Source organism: Myiozetetes cayanensis, unplaced genomic scaffold (assembly GCF_022539395.1).
Source record: "Myiozetetes cayanensis isolate MyiCay16 unplaced genomic scaffold, myiCay2020 scf19, whole genome shotgun sequence".
NCBI lineage: Eukaryota > Metazoa > Chordata > Aves > Passeriformes > Tyrannidae > Myiozetetes > Myiozetetes cayanensis.
Window position 1 is genome coordinate 12,374,237 of NW_026087400.1, and position 25,433 is coordinate 12,399,669.

General features: G+C 48.5%; 1 protein-coding gene across 3 annotated transcripts in view; it reads left to right on the forward strand.

Moving 5' to 3' along the window:
- The window catches only part of TOX2 (TOX high mobility group box family member 2), a 154,080-nt gene that overhangs the window by 39,397 nt on the left and 89,250 nt on the right, over positions 1–25,433 (forward strand). For all 3 annotated transcript variants that reach the window (XM_050313847.1, XM_050313846.1, XM_050313848.1), the window contains exon 2: positions 22,786–22,851. In XM_050313847.1, coding sequence (XP_050169804.1) covers positions 22,801–22,851 — 51 coding nt within the window. In that variant the 5' untranslated portion in view covers positions 22,786–22,800. The remainder of the gene's footprint in view (positions 1–22,785; positions 22,852–25,433) is intronic.

Sequence of the window (25,433 nt, forward strand, 5' to 3'; positions counted from 1 at the left end):
GTGACCTTATATTTAGATTACATTATATTTAAATATTTAGATTTAAAAGAGGGGGGATTTAGATTAGATATAAGGAAGTTCTTTACTCAGAGTGTGGTGAGGCCCTGGCACAGATTGCCCAGAGAAGCTGTGGCTGCCCCATGCCTGGAAGTGTTCAAGGCCAGGTTGGTTGGGGCTTGGAGCAACCAGCTTTAGTGGAAGGTGTCCCTGCCTTGGGAAGGACATGGTTTTGGTAGGAGTCCCAGCCTTGCCATCCATGGTGGCAGGAGTGGCTGTGGGCACCTTGCCACCACCCCCTCCCGGGCCTGGCACTCTCTCCCAGCGTGTGCTCTCTCAGCTTTCCAGAGAGCAGTTTTTGTGCTGCTGAAGCTGTTATTTAAAAGCCTCTTCTGCTGGTTTATTCCAGCTGTGAGCAGTCCCTTAGAAACCCCACTCAGCTGCTTGCCCGTGAGTGCTCTGGGGATGAAGGCACCGTGAGACCTGAGCATGGCCAGGGACTGATGCACCACAGATGGGAATAGATTTAAGGAAGGTGGGTATTGAAAACATTGGGCAAAATAACACAGCACACGGTATTTAGGATTGAATCCCCCAGCTGCCCTCCTCTTGTTTTATTTAATCACTATCCCACAGGGATGGACACTGCCATAAACGACAGGCTCACTCCCCATCGTGCCTGCAGCCTCCCCTACACCATCACCTTCCTTCTGAGCTCCCAGCTGGATTTCCTCTGCCGAGCAGGGTGCCAGGTAAGCAGGGACAGGGGCCAAAAATCAGCCCCCTGTTCCTGCTAGTACAGAACACTGCCCTGGGAAGCAGGGCGGGCAGTGAGCACATCCCACGCTGCTGACACGGGGCTCGGTGTCTCCCACCGCTGGGAGGGATAAAGAGAAGGGAGGATGAAAGGAACAATAATATTTTTACACTTACTGTAACTCGGGTTCAGTTTCATATTTCATTAATTATTGTTTTGTCATGTTAGGAGCCTGGGGAGGAAAATATTAATCACAGGTTTTGCTGAGTGCTGTTTCAGTAAGTAAATTAATTTCAGACGGGAAACTTGTTTGTGGATGTTTGGCTCCTTCCCGCTGTCGACAGGAGAGCTCCCTGTGCTTCCCAGCACCCCGCCGAGCCCGGCCATCCCCTGCCTGACAGGCTTTTTGGCACGTTTTGGTTGCAGCATTCACTGTCACCACAGTGAGCAGAGCTTGCAGGTCCCCTTGGGGTTTTTTTTTTGCTTGGTTTTGTTTGCTTTTTGCTCTGTAATAACTTGTGGCACAAGCCAAGGCAAGGAGATGCTCTGTGTGTGGCTGGGGCAGGAGGTGGTATCAGCCATGAGATGCTGCAAGAATCCAAGCTGGTCTGTGCAAAACTCCTTTGCCCTGAGGCAGCTGTGTGAGAGGAACCTAACGGGCAGGAAAGGGCATGGCCCATTGCTCCTCTCCCGTCTCCATCCCCTCCATCCCAAATCACTGCTCTCCAGTCTCCAACACAGGAATGCACCAGGGGTCTTCCCTTCTGTGCACCACTTGTGGCACTGGGGAAATTCCAATGACATTTTTCCATTTTTTTAATAAATCAAACCAGCATTTCTTTGTCAAAAAGGAGACCCCCAAAGTAGATCTGATTAATGACACACAACATGTTCCCCCTACCAGGGATTATTCCCTCCCTATCTTAGAAGCAAGTGTTGTCTGAGCGTTGGATCAGAGCAGTTACAGCTCAGCTACCCAGGTGCTTATTCTGGGAGAGGGCTTTGCATCCTTTCTCACTTCTGGAGTCCATGACCCCAGACAAAAATAAATACCATCTAACTGCTCCTGCTCTGGGTTATTTCTGGCAGCATTGCCAAGTAACTGAATTTCAGAGGGCTGTGAGTGTGTGTGTGTGTGTATAAACCAGTAGATCTCAGTGAGATAATCAATTATATGCAAGAGGAAACCAGAACTTTTTCCATTGGTTTTATCAGATATTGTGGTCAGTTGAGGCAATTCAGAGCAACTCGGAACCCGATTACATTCATTCTTCCTATAATCACTCCATCTCTGTTTACCATATTCAGTTAAAGTGGCTTGTTTGCTACATCCGCTCTGCTGCCAAAATAACCTCATTTACTCCTGCAAACGGCTTCTGCTGCTGCTGCTGTAGTGTGTTCCTGCATTGCAAATACATTCTTGGCCACAGCCCTGAGGTTTGGATGTGCTGTTCTTTGAATCCTGCCGGGGAGTTGATTGGTTGGCATCTCATTCACTTTCAAATACCATTTGAATGACAGGAGGTTGGTTTGGTTTTTTTGGAAGCACAGGCTTTGCTTTCACCTGCTGTGGAGCTGAGCAGTCTCTGAGCTCCAGGCTGCTTCCTTGGGGTGTTGGTGCTTTGTTATTTTTTTTTTACAGTTGCCGTTGTTTTTGTTGGTTTTGCAAATTTAATCTTCAAACAGAAGAGTCTGTTAAAAATACTCGGGTTGCTGCTTAGTGGAAAGTTGGACCCAGAGCTGGCAGGAGCCTGCTCTGACTGCAGCAGTGGATGCAAGGAAAGGGTTTGCCTGCAGTTTGCAACCACCTGCATCCAGCAGCCAGCGAGCAGCCTCTGCTCAGTGGAACTGTGTCATTCCCCTCGTTTCCTCCTGCCCCTTGTTTTTGCTGGAGTCACGTGCATGAAGCCCCCTGAGATGGGTTGGTTTGGTGCGAGGTGTTTGAGTGATGTTTGAGCTGTCCTGCTGGGGGAAATGCTAGGATGGTTTGGGTTGGAAGGGACTTCAAAGCTCATCTTGTTCCATGCCCCTGCCATGGGCAGGGACACCTTCCACTAGCCCAGGTTGCTCCAAGCCCAGTCCAACCTGGCCTTGGACACTTGCAGGGATGGGGCAGCCACAGCTTCTCTGGGCAACCTGTGCCAGGGCCTGCCCACCCTCACAGGGGAGAATTCCTTCCCAATATCCCTGTGGCAGTGGGAAGTGATCCCTGTCACCCCAGGCTCGTCTCCAGAGTCCCTCTCCAGCTCACTTGGAGTCCCTTGAGGCACTGGAAGGCACCTTGACCCAGCAGCTCTCTGCTCCCCAAGGACCATTGAGCAACCTGGGCTGGTGGGAGGTGTCCCTTCCAGGGGAATGTTGGCAGGAGGGTTGGAGTGAGATGGTCTTTAAGGTCCCTTCCAGCCCAAAGCAGTCTGGGATTCTGGGATATAACCGTGCGCTGCTCCGTTTTCTGCCACCACACGAGGGACGGGGGAAGCAGATGGTGCTGAGCCACCAGGGGGCTGGACCTCAGGGTGGGATTCCATGTCTCCTTGCTGTGCTCCTGGATTTTCTCCCCTCCCTGCTATCCAGGCTTTGCTCCCCTGTGGGAGGCAGCTGAGGTGCACCATCACTTGGTGAGAAGAAAGAGCTTTGCCTCCTCGAAGCTCAGGAAACCGCTGTGGAAACAAAGCCCCCAGAACAACCCGAAGCAGGGATGGTTTTATGGTGCTTCAGAGTTTCTCACGCTTCCTGGCTCAGAATGTGATTTTAGTGCTCTGAAATGAAACTATCTTGAAAACATTGTGGGGGTTTTCTGGTTGTTTAGCTGGGGGGAGCGAAACTTCTCATACATATAAATCTAAAGCCAGGCATGAATTTGTCCCCTTTTGTTTTCCTATAAGTATTGTCTTCTGCTTCAAGATATAGAAGTATTTTTTTAGCCTGGCGTGCTGTGAAATCCTGCTTTCAGTGATCAGAGCCCTGATTTGTTTCACTATGAATTGTGGCTCTGACCCAGCCCCAAGTGGGAGCTGCATCTTGTGTTACAGAACTGGTTATTTGGAGATAGGAGGCTGAAGTGGCAGGACAGGGGCTTGTTTACGGGGGGGATCTCCTTCCAGTGGGCGTGTGGGAACGAAGTGTCTCACTGCTGTGCCCCAGATGAGCATGATCATCTGTATTTTACATTTAGGGGCTTCAGCAGCCTCTAAATGAGCCCATCTTGGGTGAGATTAGAGCAGTTTTTCACAGCGCGCTGGGGGTCCCACCAGCTCCTGCTGCTGTGCTTTCCCAGGGAGCACAGGAGCTATGCTGGGGACTGACATCCTTGCATTGAATGATTTGCCAAAATTAATGGTTCTCTATGCTGTCATCAGGTCTCTGCCACCTCCATGTTAGACAAAACAAGGCCTTTTCCTTTTTTCTCCCGTGAAATATCTGTTTGAAATGTCCTCTCTTGCCCCAGGGCTTTGGTTTCCCATTTTTCTTCCCTTGTTTTCCCATCTCTCTCTGCTGAGAAGGAGGGGGGAGTGGAGCTGAATTCAGCACCTGAAGCAAGTGTGTGCTGACAGTTTGGATAACAGCATTACAGGATTTTCTGTGTTTTTTTCTGACCTGTTATTTTTGCACTCTGTCTATCATTTTGATACTGCTGTGCTTTCAGTGGAGGTTTGCACGGAGCAGCTGACATGATAGTCGCTCTTACCACTTAATGCTCACTTAATTTAACCCCTGCTAAAGTCTAGAAGGATTTCAAACCCCTCCTTCCTGCATGGACTGTTCTGGATTTGTCAGCACAGGGTTTCTCTTGCTCTGATGTTCCCTTCTGCTTGGTTAGGTGGCTCTGAAATTCCCAAGACCTCGTCATTAGTAATTAACCTAAATAATGTTCTTTTCATCTGCAAACTTTGTTTCGCATTGCAGCCTACTTTTCAGATCATTAATAAAGATATTGAGCAACAGGAGACCTGGTTAAATACTTCTGTTGGTGTGGTGTTCATTATTTCTGTCTTGAAAAACGAGCTGTGGGCATAGTCTTGTCATGGGCCTGAGCAGCGTCGGGTCTGTGTACAGCGTCACCCACATCTAAAGCTCAATTTTGGTTAAACCAAAGCACAGCTTACTATAGGAACTCTTCACACAGTTGAGATCAGCCTTGTAATAATTTAGGTTTAAGTTAGTTCCTCACAGAACAGCTGTATTTAGGTGAAATTTCGGTTGAGGGCATCCACGGCAGTGGAAGTTGCGACAAAAACACACCTTTATTGAAATGGGTTGAAACTCGAGTTGAGGTGGGTTCAAAGCTTTACATTTTCTTTGTAGAGAGCTCTGAGAAGAAACCTTGGAAAGCATCAACACCCCTGAGCAGCTGGTTCTCCCACAGCCCTCAGTGGCTGAGAGCGAGCTCAGGATGGTGTTGGGGACCATCAGGATCTCTTACACCTCCTCTGGGTCTGTTTTGTTGTCACCAGTCCCCTCACCCTGTTATAAGGCTTAAGCTGTCCCAATTTGCAGGTTTGCTTTCCAAGTCTCTCTTAGGAGTGGTATAGCATTTGCCAACCCAGGGCTCTTCTGCAGAGCAGCTGCTTGTGCTGATGATTTTGTGCCTGCCCCCTTTTATAGGCTCCTTTGGGACTGTTGTGCTTGGAGAAGCAAAGTTAAAAATGTGACACAAGCAGGAGTTTAAGCTGCTGATAAAATGATGGGATGTTTGGGGTGGGTGGTTTGAATTGGGAGACCCTCTGCCTTGTCCTTATCCCCAAAATCATTGGAAATCCTGGCTGGGAGCCTCAGAGCAGGGCAGAGGAGTGTGATTGATGCAGCCCTCTTTGCTGGCTGATGGGACTGGCTTAGCAGTGATGGGAGAGCAGAAACTCCCCAGGAGGGACACAGGGAGCCTCAATTCTGAGTTCTGAGGAAAATAATTAAATACACTCAGGTGTCATGCTGGGTCTGGGGACTGTCAGGGGCAGGCAGGGATTCCTGGACATGTCCCAGGCTGCTCTGAGACCTGAGCGATGGATGGATGGATGGATGGATGGATGGATGGATGGATGGATGGATGGATGGATGGATGGGAATGATGTACCAAAATGATTGTTTCTGTGCTGTCTGCCATAAATATCTCCACACAGACTGAAACAACAGTCCTGGCAGGCAGCAGAGGTAAATGTGATCAGGGGAGTTGGCTATGTCAGCACTCACAGCCTCTTTCAGATCCAGGCATGTCATGTGTTGTTTCCGCTATGACTTGCAAAGATTTATATGTATATTTTTAGCCTTAATATATTAATACACTTATTTTCCAAGAAATATAAACTATGAGCTTCCTGCACTCTGGGAGATTCATTATGTTTTGTTTAAAGGAACCAAACCAACTTGTTTTCCTTTCCAATGAGCACACGAGTGTCTGGTCCCACTTACTGACTAGAGGAGGTGATTAATTCCTCTGTTTTTGTAGTCAACAGCGAAACACGCTCTGGTGAGACATAACCACCCTGCAGCCTCGCTGGGGCTGAATTATCTGGCACAATGGAGCCTATAATTAGCAGGTGGAGAAGATGCTGCACGTGGAGCGTTAGGGGATCACAGAGGGACAGGTTGCAGGGCAACCGAGGGAAACAAGAGATTATGGCCAGGCAGTAACAAATTAAGTGTTTTCATCTCTCCAGGATGCTTAAATCTTTATAATACCAACTCAAATAAAGAAAACCTTCAGTGATGTGGAGGAGTTCAACCAAAGCAGAGTCTGTGGCTGTTGTACCATGTAGCACTGGTGTAATTCCTGCTGCTTCCTCTGTGGGTTCAGAACAAGGAGGATTCTTTCTCTTAACAGTTAGGAAAAATTTGAAAGTGGGGAAAAATAAAAGGTATCTTTTATAGAGGTGTGGTTGAAATAGAAATGAAATATATTCACTGGAGGGCCTGAAATCTTGATGTGACTTCCCAAATTGGGATGCAGTGTTGGTGGAAATCACTATCCATTTTTGGAGAAAGCATGGGAGGATAATCATGTTAGCCAGTAAATGTGATTTTTTTTTTTTTTTTTAAGGTGTCTGACTTGGGCACCATGAGGACCTGAGCAGAGGGTCCCAGTCTCTGGAAACATGAGGTTCAGAATGATCTCATGAGATATCAAAGCTGAACTTGAGTGTCATCTCATTAAACCCTGGAGGGTTTTAACAGTGCGTCCTTCCCTGCTGCAGAAGGACCATGAAACCCCTCTCAAGGCTTTTAGCAGCCTGGCTGTGAGGTGGTACCCATCCTGTGAGGTGGTACCCATCCCTCATGTGCCCTTGATGGGCATCACAGCAGTTTGGGAAGCAGCAGGATGAGGTGCAGCTCTGCTGGTTGTCCTTGTTGGCACAGTCCTGCTTCCACATTCAGCCACTTGTGGGGTGGCACATAAGGAGATCTCTTGCCTCCCACTCTGCCATGGCACAGGAGGAAAGATGGGTTCTCCTACCCATACCTTGACCTTGTGGGCATTTTCTTGCCCAAGGCCACACTTCATGGCAGCACTGTGCAGATAATTGCTCCTTGGTGAGCTCTTTGGTCAGTGGATCTGGCCTTCTGGAGCTGGATGAGCCTTTGGAGATACACTCTTGATCCTGTGGTTCAGGAAGAAATTGCAGCCAAGAAAGAGGGAAAAGCTGCTAGTGGTACCCTGTGCCAGCATAGCTGGTCACCTGGGCCATCCTGGGTTTGACAGGAGTCCCAAAAATGAGAGCATGAACTCTGCCCAGAAGGGTTTGTCACTCTGTGCAGTGCCTGGTGAAGTGTTTCTAGTGCTTGGCTGGAGTGGGACAGCCCATGAACACTCCAGTTATGGGACAGTCCATGAACACTCCAGTTATGGGACAGTCCCTGCTGCTCAAGCCCACTGGTGCAAGCTGGGGGGTGTCCAGTGGGGCTGGGTACCCAGTTCTCAGGCTTCTCATGGTACCAGGCCTTACCACCCCTGTTTGAAGGTGTTGGCTGAGAGTGTGCTTGGGGCCAGGATCCATCCCAGGGCTGAAACTGTGCTTAATGTGGGTGTAAATTGGATCCAGTGGATTCATACACAGCACTCCTGTGCTGGTGGAAAGTGCCTCATGGTGAGGAGGGCCACTTGCAAGGACCTGGCCCAGGAGTCCCTTTGGTTCTTCAGATGATGTTTTCTGCCCTGGGGAGGGGATGAAGCCCATGCAGGAGCTACAACCCACACGATCACAGACAGCAGAATTCCATAATACCCCTCACAATCGTCCCTTTAACAGGCCTTGCTGGGATTATGTACGAGAATTACTAAATATTAGAGTGGATTTAACAAAGTGGATTTAAGAAAAAAGCCCTTTGGTGTTGGGAGTTGTGACTGGCAGCCACCACCACCGAGCACAACTCTGTGCATCCTGCAGGCTGAGCATGAGCTTCTCCTCTTGTAAAGCCCCCGTTGGAACTCCTCAGGGCCACACTGGTGGCAGCTCCGGTGTCACTGCTGTGCCTGTGGCCTCACAGGAGGGATGCAGAGTGCTGGAGCACAGGGATCTCACCAGGGGCTAATGTTTCCCTTTGCTTCATTAGTGTGGCTGTGCTGATTAGTGCCTGCATCCATAAAACCCCAACAGCCAGGGCGTGGGGGTCCCTCCCCATGGTAAATACAGTATTTGGGGAGTTCCAACAGCCCTGGAAGGGGTAGCACAGCCATAAATCCTGCGTGATCTGAGGGTGAGGGGAGGAAGATGGGAACTCAGCTTGTCAGGGGAGTTTTTACATTTTCCCTTTGTCAGCGTGAGTTGATGTTGAACAGGGCAAATCCTTCCCCACAGAAGGAGCCTGGCAAGACCTTCCTTGTGAATACATGAATAGCAGTTTGGTAAATAGTGCATCTGAATTTATGAATGATCTGACACTGACAGGCTGAAATGAACTCTGTAATTTTATTGTGGTAGATTTAGTAGGTCAGACATATACATGCCAAGTCAAAATGACCTAGAAAACCTTTCTAGGTCAAACTATTGCTTGAAAAGTTGTCTCTTTCAAAGGCAAGGCCATAAGTTTTCATGCTACCTCTGACACATATTCCTTCTAACAGTGCAACATGAGTCCTCAGGGCATGACTTGTCATGTCCTACACTGAGAAGAGAGAAAGAAACATGAACAAGGAGGATACTACTTTCTTAATGAGCCAAGGCCTCTTCTGGCCACGTCTCCTGTCCAGAGATAGTGTGTTGGATACCTGGCCTGCAGGAGTTTAGGGTAGAATTTACAACTCTGGCACTCTGCTGTTTCTAGTGATGCTCAAACATTGAAAGCAGAAGATCCAGCAGAAGCCTGGAGTTTGCAAACCTGGAGCATTCACCCTTGGAGCCCTAACCCTTATTTAGGAATTTATTTATTAGGAGCTTTTTGTCCCCTGAAGAGGCTCAGGGGGAGCTGGTGAGGTTTGCATATGGTGACTCTCATCACTGAGGAGATGGGATGGGGCAGAGCCACTGACCTGGACACCACAGCCTGGGAGTCACGGGCATGGGTGAAGTTGGAAGGACCAAGGCTGGAAGGACCCAGGACCTTGATGTCATCCTGCAGCTCATGTCTGCTCTGGTAACATCTTGCAGTCTGAGAAAATGCAGCTTTTGTTGCTCTTAGGAGGAAGCCTGAGCTTCTAATAAAAGCTCAGCTGTTGGTGTGGGTTACTTATTTCGGAGAGCAAACATAACTGTGGCTCCAGTGAGAAGTACAGAGGGCTCCCCACCACCCTCATTGGGTTTGGGGTGGACTGGAATGTTTTTGTCCTGTGGTGCTTGTGGTGATGCTGTGAGATGTGGCTGGATGAGGACCTGGGACTGGGGCTGGGCTGGAGCCCAGGTGTTATCAGAACCAACCACACGCTGAGCTGAGCTGGCAGCATCCACAGGGGTGCCCAAATCATGGAATCATTAAGGTTGGAAAAGACCTCCAGGATCATCAAGTACAACCTTCAGCCAAAACCACTGTGGCCACTGAGCCATATTGCAAAGTGCCACATCTCCTTATTTTTTTTAACACTTCCAGGGATGGTGACTCCACCACTGCCCCGGGCAGCCTGTTCCCAGGGCAGCTCCCAAGCAGAAGTCCTGCTTCCCACCCATATCCAAAGGCAAGCAGCACCTCAGCATGCTGTTGTCACATCACCCCCACTGGCTTTACTCCCAGTGAAGAGTGGGCATTCATCCCATTTCCCATCCCATGCCCAGGGCTCCCCACTGCTCCCCTCCACCTGCCCAAGGCAGGGGTGTTGGAAATAGATGATCTTTAGGGGTCCCTTCTAACCCAAACCATTCTATCAACCTATGAACCTGTGAACTGGAGGACCTTTAAAGGTCCTTCCAACCCAGACCATTCTATGAATGTATGAACTAGAGAGCCTTTAAAGGTCCCTTCCCACCCAAACCGTTCTTCCAGTCTATGATAACCCCACAAACAGGGCTCGGTGCAGGCAGGTGCCATCCCAGGGGGCATCCCACCGGCTCCCTGGTGTCCAGCCATGCCGCCCTGCCGACATTCCCAGCGGAGCAGCACAACCCAAACTCCACAGGTTGCCAACTGGTTTGTTCAGCTGAGCCGTGACCTACTTGAAAGTAGCTTTTGCCATCCCAGGGAAGTGGGTAAATGGGAGGCTGCAGTGCCTTCGGAACAATTACAGCTCACAGCAGTCCAAATGAAAATGTTTGTTGAAAACAACATGTGCATAATTAAGGCTTAATGAGCCCTTGTCTGTTTGGAATCTGCAATTAGATTTATAATAGAAAATACCAGCAAATGCCAAATAGCTTTAAAAGAAGACGAGATAAAAGATAATTTTGCTGCAAATCTATAGTAATACTGTAATTTAATGAGCTGGAAGTGGTGCAGAGAAAGACTGTAAAAGCTTTGGACAAGTTTGTATTGTGCGTGTTTATCTTATCTGCCCATTTCCCTATCTATAAAGCTGTCAGTCTTGCTTTTAACTGCTTGGAAAAAGGCAGGACTTTGCTAAAATCAGGAAGACTCCCTTTGTTTATTTTTATTTAAGTCATTAATTAGTTAGGCAAAGCTGCTCTTTTCTCTTTCTCATCAGCATGCTTTAAACTTCTTGTTAGGGTTAATAATAGTAATAATAATAATAATAATAGTAATAATATCGTTATTCAATTATTTACAGTGAGGCAGGGGCATAATAATAATAATAATCAGAGATGCTTCTTTCTGATGAGTTTCATTAATTTTGATGAGTTTTAAACTTTTTTTAAAGATGTTGAGTATTTTCAGCACTAAGGGAGATATTTAATAAGTAAACCTGAGGCCGACTTGGCTGTAGCAAGTACAAAATACCTTTTGCCCTAATGAAAACGTTACATGGCAGTAAAATCTGGTGGAAAGATATAAAATGAGCAGAGAGAGATAGAAGGAAAAAAAAAGAAAAGAGCTTAAGTTAGAAGTGCTTGAGAGAGATTCTTTGGGTTTGGGGTTTTTTTTTCATGCTCAGTAGCTGAGGTTGGGAATGAAGTGGTGCCAGTGTCGGGTCCAACACGTGGACCAAGGGAATCGAGGTCAGGGCGATGGGGTGGTGGGGCTGTGAGAGGCACAACCCCCTGGAAACGCAGCCCAGCAGCTTCGTGTGACAGACCTAACTCAGCACTTCACGAAACAGGCCCTGCAAGGATGTGGTGGTGCTGCCTGTGGAGGCACCTTTCCCATGTGCTGCTGCTGCCCGTGTGAAACGCTGTGAGCTGCAGCGTCTGTAACACCCTGGGGTTGCGTGTCCCGGCTCCCCGGCGTGTGAGGTTACGGCGCTGCTGCTGAGTTTGCAGCTCGGTGTGTGCAGCCCCTGCAGAGCTCTGGGCTGGCTCCCCATCACCTCCCAGCCTGTGGGTTTCAGCTCCAGCCTCTCTGCCTTTGCAGTGCCAGTGGGTGCCTGTGCACCTTGTCCATCTGCACCTTCCCCACCCTGCTCCCGACCTTCTGCAGCCACTGCTTCCCAGGATTTTGCCTTTCTCAGGGACATGGAAGCACACCATCAGGGCATCCCCACCAAGAGCAGAGACACCTTCCTCTGGATCAGGTTGCCCCGTCCAACTTGAACTTGTAATTTCAGAAATTATCTTCCTATTGCCCTTGTTTGGGGATTGGATTTTGGGGTTTTTTTGGCTTTAAAGGAGATCTCACTTTTCATTAGTTTTGTTTTTTCAGACTCTTAAATATGTCTAAGCATGTAAGGTGAGACTGTGAAATGGATTTTACTTTGTCAGCCCTTTTTTTATTTTTGCAAGTCATACTATGCACCGCTGCAAGGGTACATTTGCATACAGAGTGGAGTGCAGAACCACAGAAAGCAGGTTTTTACTGGTGCCAAATATCTGTGTGTTGGAAACTATTTTCTAAATGACTGGCATGAAAGGTCTCTGATTTATTTTTTTTTCCCTCCCAGCCAGGTGGTTTTGCATAATGCTCTCCATTGTCTTGAAAATTGATTATTCTTCTCCCTTATGCTTTGCAACAGAAAAAAAATACACGTAATCTTGAATTCTAGGGGGCAGAGAGGTACTTCTGTTGAAAAATGATTTGGGTTGGAAGGGACCTTAAAGCTCCAAACCCCCTGCCATGGGCTGGGACACTTTCCACTAGCCCAGGTTGCTCCAGAGCCCTGTCCAGCCTGGCCTTGGACACTTCCAGGGATGAGGCTGTCACAGCTTCTCTGGGCAACCTGTGCCAGGGCCTCCCCACCCTCTGAGTAAAGAGTTTCCTCCTAATATCTAATCAAAACCTACATTCTTTTAGCCTAAAACTGTTGCCCCATGTCCTGTCCCTCTCTGCCTGTGTAAAAGTCACTCTTCATCTTTTTTATAAGCCCCCTTCAGTAACTGGAAGAGGCTCTCAGGTCTCCCTGGAGCCTTCTCTTCTCCAGGTGAACACTCCCAGCTCTGCCAGCCTGGCTCCAGAGCAGAGAGACTCCAGCCCTTGGAGCATCTCCATGGCTTCCTCTGGACTCGTTCCAACAGGTCCATGTCTTTCTTGTGCTCTGTACCCCCCTCCTGGACACAATGCTCCAGGTAGGGTCTCATGAGAGAATTTAGAGGAGGAAGTAATTAGCAAAATACTTGTGCCTGAGTAGGTGAATAGTGTCTGCCCTGGGCAGTGCTTCCAGGCTGGCTGCGCTGAAAGGAGAGAGGCTGTAGAGCAAATTAAAGTTGCTATTTCCCTTTGTGACTGTCAGCTGAGTAGCACGTGTGATTTTATGAATTATTGGAGTGAGTTAGGAGGTGCGTGGGAGCCGGGTTGTTAACCTGCCCAGCTGTCAGCAGGGTGTCGGGATCAGAAACGTAACACACGGTCTTAGAAACTGAACAGCCCTGAGCCTTCTCCCCCCGGCTCCTCTGACAGCTCCGTTCCTCACCGCAGCGTGCCCTGCTGTGCTCGGTTATTTATTTGCTTTGCAGCTGGGAGAAGACAAATAGAGACCTCCAAACCCATCCCCTCCCCACGCGCGCGCGTCAGGCCCGGCGTCACCCGGCGTGTGGCGGCAGCTGCCGCCTTCAATCCCTGAGGAACTGCTTTTGTTCCATCCAGGAATTCGCTCTGGCTGTGCGCCTGAGCACACGATGGGTCCCTGCACGCTCCCTGGGCAAAGGCGGCGGAATTATAGGTGGGAAAACGTCCCTGCTTCAGGTTTGTTTATTCCCAGCTGCTCCCTTGTTCCAGTGGCTGCCTGTAATCCCTCTCCGGTGGTACCTCTGGTTGTAGCCAGGGCTGTTGCTCTGCTGACGAAATCAGCATCTCCATAAAAGACTCCCAGAGCGGAGCCTTGCTTGTAGCTGTTTCTGAGGCAGACAGGTATAAGCTCTATTTTTATCTCAGCCCTGAGGTTTTATCTTGCAGAAAACAATGTTCCTTTGACGCTGGCACTGTTCTAGCACAGAGCCTCCGTGGCTTCTCTTAGATCTTTGTATGTTTTCTGCCTCAGTTTCCTGCGAATTACAAGTGTTGCTGGTGGAGCAGGCGGTGCAGTTAATTCTCATTAACACTTACTGTATTTATTTCAGACACACCTGGCCAGTGCCAGGAATGTGCTGCATCCCTGTACCCTCTTCCCTCCCCAACAGGGGTGCCCTCAGCTCTCCTGCTCGTTCAGCTGCTAAAGGGTGAAGGACCAGCTTAGCAAGGGCCTGGTGTTTATATTTTTGCAGATAAACTCCTCGAACACCTGTGATAAACAACTCAGGATGTGCTTGTTGTTCAGTTTTGAAAAGGAAGTGATGTACATGCCCGAGCCGTGCAGCGACACCGCTGCAAAATAAACAGCATTGGGCTGGTCAGAGAAGGGCTGGGGAGGTCCTGGGTGAGAGCAGGGGGTGCTGCTCACCTCCCAGCAGCCTGTTTTCCTTCTCCATGCCCAGACTTGGAGAGAAATCTGAAAGGATCTGGTTTGGCCTGAGCTGCAGCTGCTGTGGAAGAGGAGGATGGAGATCTCCTGAGCGCTCAGTGGCTGCTTGAAGCACCAGCAGCACCTCTCCCCGGCAGCGTTACATCAGGCTAAAAGCTAAACACAATCATCTGAACACAGTCAGAAGGTATTCGATCAAGATCTGCCCTCAGGGGCAAAACTTGCTAAGCTGAAAACCCCAACCCCTCCTCCATGCACAGCAGAGGTGTAAATGTGAACAACTTTGGCCTTTAAATTAATCATCCTTTCTCCGAGCATCGTTCTCCTCACTGCAGCTGGGTGGAGGAGAGGAGGCTGGATGGAGGATGAGCTGGTCTGGGCTGCTTTCTCTTCTTTTCAGAGTTGGACGTGAAAGGGTTAAGCAGAATTTTGATCTCGGCAATATTTTCATGCTTATACATTCTGTTTCTCATTTCCATGACAAAGATGGTAGGAAGAGCAGAATAAGGTACAGAATTTGCAGAGCAATTTTAAGACTGTAATGAGAACAGAAAATAGTAGGGGGAGAAGAATTGTAATTAGAATATGAAATGGGAAAAAAATTAATCTATTTCCATGTCAGTCTTAAGACTAAATTCTGCTGCTCCCTGTAGCTTTCAGGGGACGGATATTTTGTGAGTGAGTATGTGAAGAGCTTGAACTCCTTTGCAGGCTCTGAAAGATCCAAGTAAATGAGTTTTAAGTCCTCATTCCCCCCCAAATAATGTAATAACAGTAATTTTGTGTGCAGTGTTCACAGAAAACCGGCCAGTCTCTTAGATAAATGAATGCTGTCACTCGAATACTGGTGGCATTTGGGATCTCTCCAGCCTCGAGCACAGGAGAGTGAAGGGGGGTGCTGGAGATGCTCTTGGAGTGGGGGTCTGTGTGGCTGCCTGGGTGAGCACCACATGACCACGTATCACAGAAGCACCCAAACCCCAAATATTGCCAGTCATGAGGGACACCTGTGTGTCCCAAGCCCCCAGGCAAAGCTGGGCCACCCAGATGGGGTTGTGCAGCACCTGGTCCAGCTGAGCCTGAGTATCTTCAGGGGATGAGATCCCACAACCTTGTAGTTTAATATTTGACCACCCATATGCTGGGAAATGTTTTTCCTGATGTCCAATGAGATTGTACCTACCCAGAGAGCTTCCAGCAGCCCACAGGTAGGGGGTTGAATTTACTATTCATTTCTTGTTTGTCCAGTTGTTATTCTGGATCCTTCCAGGATCCACAGCATCCTGCAGCAAGAGGTTTTCTTGTTGGGCCCAGTATAAAGAACTTCTCTGTAAGGTGTTTAATTCCACTTGCTCATGATTTCAGTGTCTGCCTCCTTGGCTTTAGGCTGTGAGAAGCAGAGAAGAACCGTTCCCTCTTCTCGTCTCATGACTTCATGTACATCTTTATTGAGTCCCTCTGTCACTCCTTCTATCCCTCTATTACCCCTTTTTCTGCATCCATGTACAACATTCCACTCCCTGGATTCCCCCTGTAATTACCCTCTCTCCTTCTTCTAACTGTATAGATGGTAAAATAGTACTTTATATTTTATTCTTTGCTCTTTCCCTAATTGCTTCTAAAACTTCTCTTGAATGGCAGTTTTGGCAGCTGATGATGACTGAGCAAAAGCTGGAAGTGAGCTCTCCAAAACAGTTTTTCTTCTGGACAGTAACAGCTATTTTAAGGCCCATTGCCATGTCTGTATCGTTGGGATTGCTTTTCTTCAGTGCATTACTTTGCATTTATTGACATTGAATTTAATCTTCCATTTCCTCAGTGCCACTTAGTGCTGCAGGAGTCCTAATGCAAAGCTATTCAAAGTCGCTTTTAGTTTGGCTAGCTGGAATAATTTTTGTCTCATTAATAAACTGAACCCTTCTGGATCAGTTATATTATGAACTGGATAGATTTTAGTGCAGATGCATCGTGGACCATGATCCTCCTGCTTGCTAAAACCCCCAAAGTTGGGTATCTTTTCACTGTCTGTGAGCAAGAGAACCTTCCCCTGGGGCCCATGGCGAGCTGGGGTTTAGGTTACAGAGCTGTTTTTCGAGGAAGTCCAACCAGGGAGATCACTTCACCTTTTCTAGGTGCTTCTTGACCCTTCAGCAAACATTAAAGTGGGCTGTGAGACACAACATCCCTCATCTCAGGTCCCTCCGTGCTGCCTCGGTGCTGTGTTGCTGCTCCAGCTGCTTTCACGCAGAGAAAGTTGGACATAGTGGTCTGGCACCTTCCCCTTTCCCACTCCTGTCTGTTTGGGAGTGGAGGCAGAAGATTATGCATTGCATTTAGAATCACTAAGTTTGGAAAAGGCCTCTAACATCATCAAGTCCCACCATTCCCTAGCACTGCCAAGGCCACCTCTAAACCATGTACCCCAGTGCCATATCTACACAGCTTTTAAATCCCTCCAGGGATGGTGACTTCACCACTGTCCCTGGGTAGCTCCTTCCAATGCTTGACCACCCTGTCAGTGAAGGAATTTTCCCTCATATCCAGTCTAAACCTCCCCTGGTGCAACTTGAGGCTATTTCCTCTCATCCTGTCCCTTGTTCCCTGGGAGCACGGCCTGACCCTCCCCCTGGTTCCCCCCTCCTGTCTGGGAGTTGTAGAGAGTGAGAAGGTCCCCTTGACACTCTTTTTCTCCAGGCTGAGCCCCCCCAGCCCCCTCAGCCACTCCTGGTGCTCCAGCCCCTTCCCCAGCTCTGTTCCCTTCCCTGGACACGCTCCAGCCCCTCAGTGTCTTCCTTGTCATGAGATGCCCGAAGTTCCCTCTCATTGCTTTAGAGCAGGTGGGTGAGAGTCACTTGGCCACAGAGATTCCTTAATATTTTCTTGGTTTGTTTTACATGTTTTCCTACTGACCATCCTAGTGTGAGAGCTGCTCAGATGCATCTTTGCAAGGGAGATGGTCCAGTTTGGCAGCTGCTGAATACTCACTCCACCGGTGTCCAATCCTGTCCTTCCCACCTGGTTTTAGTTTCTTGACAGCCTCTACCATGCCTTGGGCAGCCCTTGGCACCACCAGGTTTCCTACTCCTGGTGAATTTGAGAAACAAGTGCTATTGGGCTTTTCCTCTACTTGTAAGTTGTTCTTCACATAAATCAACCAAACAAACCGCTTTTTACTCTAAGGTTTTAAACCTTAAGGCTTCAGCTATAGCCATCTGAATTTACCCTGGAATAATACATGAGAATATTGACTGTTCGCAGAAAACTCAGCCCCAGTGGCTCTCGTGGATGCCAAGGCCTGTGCTCTGCCACTGACACCTGCTGTGGGGTCGTGCTCCCTGCTAATGGCATTTGTCCTGAAGCAAATCCCAGGGTACAGCCGGGGTGGAGATGCCGAGCTTCCCTCGCAGGGAGGTCCTGGGGGGAGCCGTAAATCTCAGCGCTGAACTCCTGACCCTTTTTGACAGGATCAACTGAGGGGCCATCCAAGCATTTCAGCAGACAAATAAATAATGCTAAGTAGATCACTTCGGGCCAGAGGTTGTGTAAAGACCTTAATGGGGAAACTGCAGTTAAAGAGATTAAGCCAACCCCAGCCATGTATTCCCTGAGGAGGCGTGATGCTAAATTACTCCTGGAGGGGATCGCTCAGCCGGCAGTGCTGCCAGGGGCAGGGCTGGAGGGAGCAGTTCACATCCCAGGGATTGGGCAGAGATTGCACTGGGAAAGAGGATCCTGGCCAGAGCCAGGACCCCTGGGTTTGGAGCTGGGTGCCCAGCACACCCGTAGGGCTCAGCCTGGTGTGCAGGAACAGGATGCAGGGCTGCAAGTACCATGGCCAAACTGCACTTTAGGGCGGAATGTGGTCCTGCCACTCAAATAATGCTGATAAAAATGAATTGTGGACAAAACTACTTCTGTAACACTTTCTAAAGAAGAGTTATGTTTCCCAATGCTGGGCAGGGTGCCATCAGAGGCAGCTGAATGAAGCCTAGCAACCCATGGGCTGCAATTATTTTATTATTTTAGTATTATTATTATTAAATGAAGAGTATTAAATATGGCATTGGCTATGTTATGCAAGTTTTCTTGTATCCTAACTCTCTTAACACTAAAAACCTGAAGGCATTTCTTGCATGGCATTATTATGGGTCCCTCTGTGCCTTGTTGGTAGTGGTGGTTGAGGTGTAGCTCACTGCTACGTTCCAAGTGTCTCTGGTGAAAGGTGGCATTCCCAGTGCACCCAGTTTGAAAATGAGGTTGTCATGAGAAGCAACCTGCTGCCCATCTCCCGTGTCCTGGTCCAAGATGTTTTTTTTCTCTTTTGGAGGCAAATTTCTGCTCCAGAATCCACCTGAGACTCCTCCCAGGCATCTCCTGAAGTGTTTTCCCATCACCTCTTAGGAGCTGAGATTCCCAGGTAGGAGCCCCAGACTCCTCCAAGGAAGGCACCCAAGATGATTTTTCTCTTTTCATGAAACCTTCTGTGTCCTGGCACGAGGAGATAAAACTGGGAGGCAAGTGCTTATAGCTCTGAGCAGTAGGAATCATTGGAAGCATCCAGTTTGTTCTTAACTGGTCATTTAGTATCTCCTTGAAGATGATGACTTTTGGTTACTGCTGGATTTGTATTAACAGGCCACTCTTTCCAGCTCCAGCTTCTCAGTGGACTTGCAGTTAAGGTGCTCTGCTCTATTGCCAACAGTGAATGTCAAAATTTAGATAAGACCTCTCAAAAAAACACCCACAAAACCCCAAACCCACCACACATAAATTAAAATTATATTGTATAAAAAAGTTTGGAAGGTTTCTGAGATCTTACAGGTATAGAAGCCATTCTGGCATGAGTCCTGCCAACATATTTCTTACAGAGTTGAGGTTTTCTTCTCAGCTCGTGGCTCTCAGGAAATAGGAGGATGTGATGAGATTCATAATAAATTGTACAAGCTGGCAGTGCCATCCATGAAAAAGTAACACCTTCTTGGGATCTTGGCAGGAGGTTGTGTTTCTTTCCACTGGGTCCTTCCCAGTTAGCAAACATTTGTTCTCCATGTTTGCTCAGAGCCAGAGATCCCACAGCTGCTTTGGGGTCTGTCCCAACTTGCTGCCTGCATTTATTTTTCTTACTCATTTTCATCTTGCTAACATGGGACCCATGTGACCTCTGGGCACGTTTACAGGTTTGAAAATAATGTTGTAGGGCAAAAATAACAAACCAGAGCGAGTCTGGCTCCTCTGGAAGAGATGTAGTAAAAGAATTCTATTTTTAAGTAAATTCTCTGTAAAAAACTACATTTCAGGGGGTGTTTTTGCCCTTGTATCTTTTGCTTGGACCCAGATACACAGTAGCATGTCCCATGGAGAGGTGCAGTTGTGGAGGCACAGCTTGGTATCCATTAACCCTGATGTCCTTAGGACTCTCCCTCTGAATGGGGTTGGCAGCATCCATGTGCTTGTCCATTGGTGCCAGGAAAAGTCACCTCCTGTGGCACGAGATGGGGTCTTACCTGTTCTGTGGCTTGGAGTTTGTCACCTGCAGAGAAAGGCGTCTGATGGAGTTCGTTTGACTTCATTGCCAGAGTTCATGGGAATTTGGGCACTTTGCTCTGAGGGTCCCTTTCCCTTTCCCTGTCCCTTCCCCTCTTGCCCTTCCCCTTCTCTTCTTCCCCTTCCCTTTGCCCTTTCCCCATTGCCCTTCCCCTTTCTTCCTTCGCTTTCCCCTTCCCTTCCTCTTCCTTTTCCTCTTTCCCCTTCCCCATTCCCCATTTCCCCTTCCTTTCTGCCTTTCCTCTTCCCCTTCCCTTTTCTCTTTCCCTTCCCCTCCCCTTTTCCTCTTTCCCCCTTTCCCTTCCCTTTTCCTTCCCTCCTCAGGTTCATGCTCATTTCATGCAGGAGAGGGTGAGAATCAGCCACAGCCACTGATTTGTTTAATAGGCTGCCTCTATTAACCAAAGAATAATAAAATTAGGTAATTACATCAGAGCAAAAGGATGATTAAGACAACTGCACAAGAGTATTTTCCTTTCAAATTAGGACTTGAAAGTGATACCTGCCACCTCACATGTGCACACTGTTCAGTGCAGGTTGGATCAGTTTTGGGGGTACAGAGGGTGATGAATGTCTGCACCAAGTGTGAAACCAAAGCAGAAAGAGAGGAAGTGTTTATAACCAAAGGGAAATATTAAAATGTCTGTTTCTACCGTAAATCTACCTGGAATGATGGGGTTGATTGTTTTGAAGTGCATTCTGTAGCAAAACAATAATGAGAAGAGGGAGAGCACATTACTTATCTGCTCTACCTGGCTGGTGTATAACAGGCAAACATCTAATTGAAAAAATATCCTGATGGGAGAATTTCTAATAAATTTGTTTTCACCCCCATAGCCTGGAGGAGAGGGGGAAAAAATCCAATCAGCAGTGGGGAAGTTCCAAAGTTTCCATTGCATTTCGAGTCTTGATTTTCAGGCTCGCTGCTCAGCCTGGCAATCAGAGGAACAGTAATTCTGAACGCAGGATTCATTACAATTGTTATGAAGGCATCAAGGGCAGAAGGAAGCGTGGAGTGGAGGTAGGGGAATAGTAGAAAGCCATAAAAAGAAATACCTTCTGACAAACAGAAGGATACGGAGAAAGAGGGTGCTTGTCCTGCCCTGGACCTCCCCTGTAAAGGATATTTTTTGCTTGCCAGATGTAACTCTCCAGGTGACTTCTGTTTTCTGGAGAAAAAGGTTGCAGCCGGGTGGGAGTTGGTCTCTTCTCCCAAGAAACAAGTGACAGGAAGAGAGAAAACTGATCCAAGTTGTGCCAGGGGAGGTTTGGATTGGACATCAGGCAAAGTTTCTCCACTGGAAAGGTAGCCAGGCTGCTCAGGGCAGTGGTGGAGTCCCCATCCCTGGAGGGATTTAAAAGCTGTGTAGATGTGGCACTTGGGGGCACGGTTTAGAGGTGGCCTTGGCAGTGGTGGGTTAATAGTTGGACTTGATGGTCTTAGAGGGCTTTCCCAACTTCAGTAATTCTGTGGTTATCTCTCCATTGACCTGTGCCACCTCTTCTTCCAATTCAGCCATGTGTGCTGGGGTTGGTGGGGTTGTCAGAGGGTACAGAGCTGGTTGTGGGCTGTAGAGCAGGTTGAGCCAGCTGGAACTGCACTGGCAGGAGCTGGCTGGGCCAATGATCATTTAACAGGTGGAGGGACATTCAGTTTAAAGTGGGTGGCACCTGGCTGCCTTCTGGGAGAGCTGTGAGCCCACAGTGCTGCTGATAGTCGCTGCATCCCACAGCTCCTGACAGATTTAACAGAATCCAGCATTTGCACAGGGATCCCTTTCCACCCTGCTGCAGCTGCTCCTGGCATTAGTTAATGAGTGTCACAATACCTGCTCCAATTTTGCAGCTTTTAATTGGTTTGCTCTGCTATCCCAAAGGATAGTTTGGCAATTAGAGGGTGTCTGAGGGCAAGCAGAGCAATGTTACCCCCACTTGGCTTTACTAACTCTGCCGACTTTAATAGCTAATCCTGTAGCACTCCGAGAAATGGAAGTGTAATTAATTGTCTAGGCTGAAAATCTTCACCTGGTTTTATTTAGATTTCTCTTTTATTGCTCTTAATACAGCCAATTTCTGTTAAGGCATAACTGGTATCAGCTTCAAATCAGAGACTGAGAGGACATGCAAGGGTGAACAACCTTCAATTCATCATCCTGCTCGTAAGGGCAAGAGGGTTGGTTCTTCCCCTTGTTAAGTACAAGGTGTCACTCACAGCTGGTACCTCCATCCTCGTCTCGGGAGTGTTTTATGGCACAGCCCGCTTTATTGACATAATTAATTTGTGAACTTAGCCTTGAGGACTGGCCCCAGCCATACTCAGAGCCAGAGACAATCCTGGAGGGCTTTTTTCCTTCCTTTGGAATCGGGGCAAGTGAAAAGCTCCCGTTGTAGCTAATTAATGAGACGAGTTGTCGTTCTCCACGGGGGTTTTGTAGCCTGGTAAATGGATTAGCAGCTGGGAGCTGGGTGTTTTCTGGAGCTAGGGCTGCTCGGCCTCCTGCCCAGCCCTGTGGAGCCACAGTCCTGGCAGAGCAGGCAAGGGAACAGGAGGTGGGGAGAATGTGTTCTGGCAGCCAGAGTGTGCAAACAGCAGCAAAATCAAGGTGGGAAATCAGGCTTTGCATACAGACCCCCCCTGTACGCTCCAGAGTGGTGCCACGTTGCTGTGGTAGCTTTGCTTGGATGCTGAGGGGTACACAGAGGTTGTGGGAGAGCGTTGAATGGGACCTGCCTGTCTTGGAAATTTCCATTAATGGAAGTTGGCTTTTTACAGCTGATTAATGGTCTAGTAGGAATTTTAGCAAGGAGGTTTTTTTTGGGTGATCCTTGCTGCAGGGCACATCTGTGGGTTTGCACACGTTTGGCTTATTTGTTTGAACTTGAGTGGTTCATTCCTTATTTCACTGAAAAAAATGCCATAACTGTGCTGTGTTACCATGTCCCGTTGCAATAACCAGGATGTGAGTGTGCTCATACATGCTCCAGAGTTTTAAAGGAGCAGCTCAGGATTTTCCTCTGGGAATTGTAGCTCTTGATGTGAAGAGGCAGGAAGGCATTTGGGATGCACATGACTGTGGTGTGCAGATGGCATTTCACTGACTCTAACTTTCTTTTGCCTCTCTAGTTTGATGGAGAGAACATGTACATGGGGATGAATGACAACGCCCAGGAGTTTCTATCTGCCAATCAGGTAAGTGTTGGTTTGCTGGGGTGGGAGAATGGTGAGGTTTTTAGGGGAGTTAGGCTGTGCCCCAGCACAAATTCTAGGAGCTCTCTGTGAATGTTCTGCCCTGGAGCATCAGGAGTCAGTCCATGGGAAAGGTCGGCCTGGCTGCTGCCAAGGAGCAGTGTTGGATGCTCTCGGTACATGGAGTGGGATGCACTTGTGTGCCAGGGCTGCTGTGAGTCACCAGAGCCTGGCTTAGCCACAGCTCTGCCACCAGAGAGGCTGAAAAGCTTTGCCTCACCATCCTTCACTCCGAATGAAGATGCATTTGGTGTTTCTGGACGCAGTGAAGTTTCCAAGTATTGTGTTTAGCTCAGGTGTCTCCTTCCCTCATTTGGAGTATTTCCTGTAGCTAAATAGATTAACAGTTAGGGGAGAAAAAGGAATCAAAGGTTTCCTGTTTTGGAGCTGTAAATCCACATGTGGAGGACCAGAATAGAAGGTGTCTTGCAGGTGCCTGAGCCTTCTCTGGGCTTGGGTGCACATGGAACAGGCATGTCCACTCACTGAAGCCCTAAACACATATGTGGGTTGGAACAAGGTGATCTTTAAGGTTCCTTCCAACCTGAACCATTCTGTGATTCTATAAAGTTAAGCCCATGCTTAGGTCCTGCTGGGAGGGAAGGACTTCAGCACGTGCCTACCTGTCCCCCTGACCAGGAGATAAGAGCTGGTCCTGTGTGCATCCCCTCTGTGGTGATGTGCTGTGGGTTACCAGGCGAGTCATCCATGGTGAATCGAACTCCAATAACAGTGGGGATTAAACTATGGATATTACACTGGAAACAGGATGAAAACCTGTAGTTCACCTCCTTAGAGCGTGGCAGTGTGTTGGCTCATTTCTTGGGAGAGTTGTTCCTGCTCTGGCTTTGGAAGCAGGCACTCGAAGCCCGTGCTGCTGCAGACTGGGGAGAGGCTGTTCGTGCGTGAGAGGCATTTCCAGGGTGGGGAAGGAACAGCAAACTTTGGGCTGTTGAGTGATTCAGCAGAAACAAATATGTAGTCAATCAACAGCGGCGTGTGGTTGATCATTAGAGCCAGGAATTGCCAGAGGTTGAGTAAATACAGAAAGGAACAGGGTGAGCCCAAGCTGTCCCCACCAGGGGTCAGCCCTGTCCCCCTCCCCAGGCTGAGCAGAGCCTACGAGCAGGTGGTGGATGCTCATGGGGCACTTACTTAGACACTCTGCTTTTAAAAACCCCCAAGGGACAACTATTTGACAGCCTCATCAGGAAGGGTCATCAGTGACCAGCTACAGTCCCTGGTCATGATGTTCCTGCAGGATCAAACTGGTCTTGGGCAGAGCCATGGCCAGCATGAACCACTTGTGTTTCCTTCTCGGCCCCTGTCACATCCCACTTCCCCCATGGGTGGGCAGAGGAGGGGAGTCAGAAGTGATGCTGCAGCGTTTGGAATAGTTTGCTGCAGCACAGTTGAGGAGGAGAGTTGGCTTCCAAAGAAAAACAAAGGTTGTCATGTGGTGGAGGATTTATGTAGTGGGTTTGATCCTGGAGAAGGATCGACCAAACCAGCTTAGATCCCTGTAACCTGGGAAATAGGAGTTAATTCTTATTTATTCTCTATTTACTTTGGCGTAGCAATTAAGGATGAAAAGGGAAGAAGTATCTTGGCAGAGGAGGGGCAGGTACCCCCTGTTACAGGGATAGTTGTGTGCCTGGAGGATGTATTGCTGCTTTCTCCATCAGCAAAAGCACCGTAGGGAGTGACTTGGAAAATAGATGGGGAAGTTTGTCTTGTCTTGCATCTCCAGTGGTCCTCCCTGTGCTGGTTTTCTTGGGACAGTCAGAGGGGAACTGGGAGTGGGACCAAGGGGTACAAGGGCAGAGGGTGGCACCTGGGGCTCTGTTGGGATGGGTGCCCCTGTGGGATACTGCAGTGCCCCCCCCTAACCTTGTCTGGGGTTACAGGAGGGTAGTGGGAGGGAAGGTGAGGATCCCAGTTCACACCCTGAGGTGTGTTAATGGTGGTTCACACCCAGCATGAGCTTTGGCCCAGGAGGATGGGGAGCAGCCTTCCTCCTCACCCTCACTAGCTCATCCTCTTCCTTTATTCACCTGCACATCAGGGCCTGTTTACCAGGGAGCACTTTATAGCCCCAGCCATGCCTTCAGTATAATAACACAACTCTGCTGTTTAAATGGGGGCTCCAGGTGGATTTTTATTGTTTGCTAAACCTGTTGTAACCTGAAGGAGTACATTAAACAGCAGGAGTGGGGTTTCACAATCCCTCTTCAGAGGCTGCTAAACCACCAGCCCTGCACAGCACACATGGGATGTTGCTCAGAAGGTTGGGATCTGTGGGGACAAAGGCAAATCCTACAGACCCAGTACTGGAACTGTCACACTGGAATAGGATGGGCCTGGTGGGTTGGGTTCTTTTCCCCAATCAAGATCCTGCAGCCCCCTGGCAGCAGCCTTATCTTAGCCCGCTGTCTAGTTTTTGATCTTGAGGAGGTTCTGTTAAGCCTGGAGGAGAGAAGACTCCAGGGAGTCCTTAGAACCTTAGAAGAGAACTTAGAACCCCT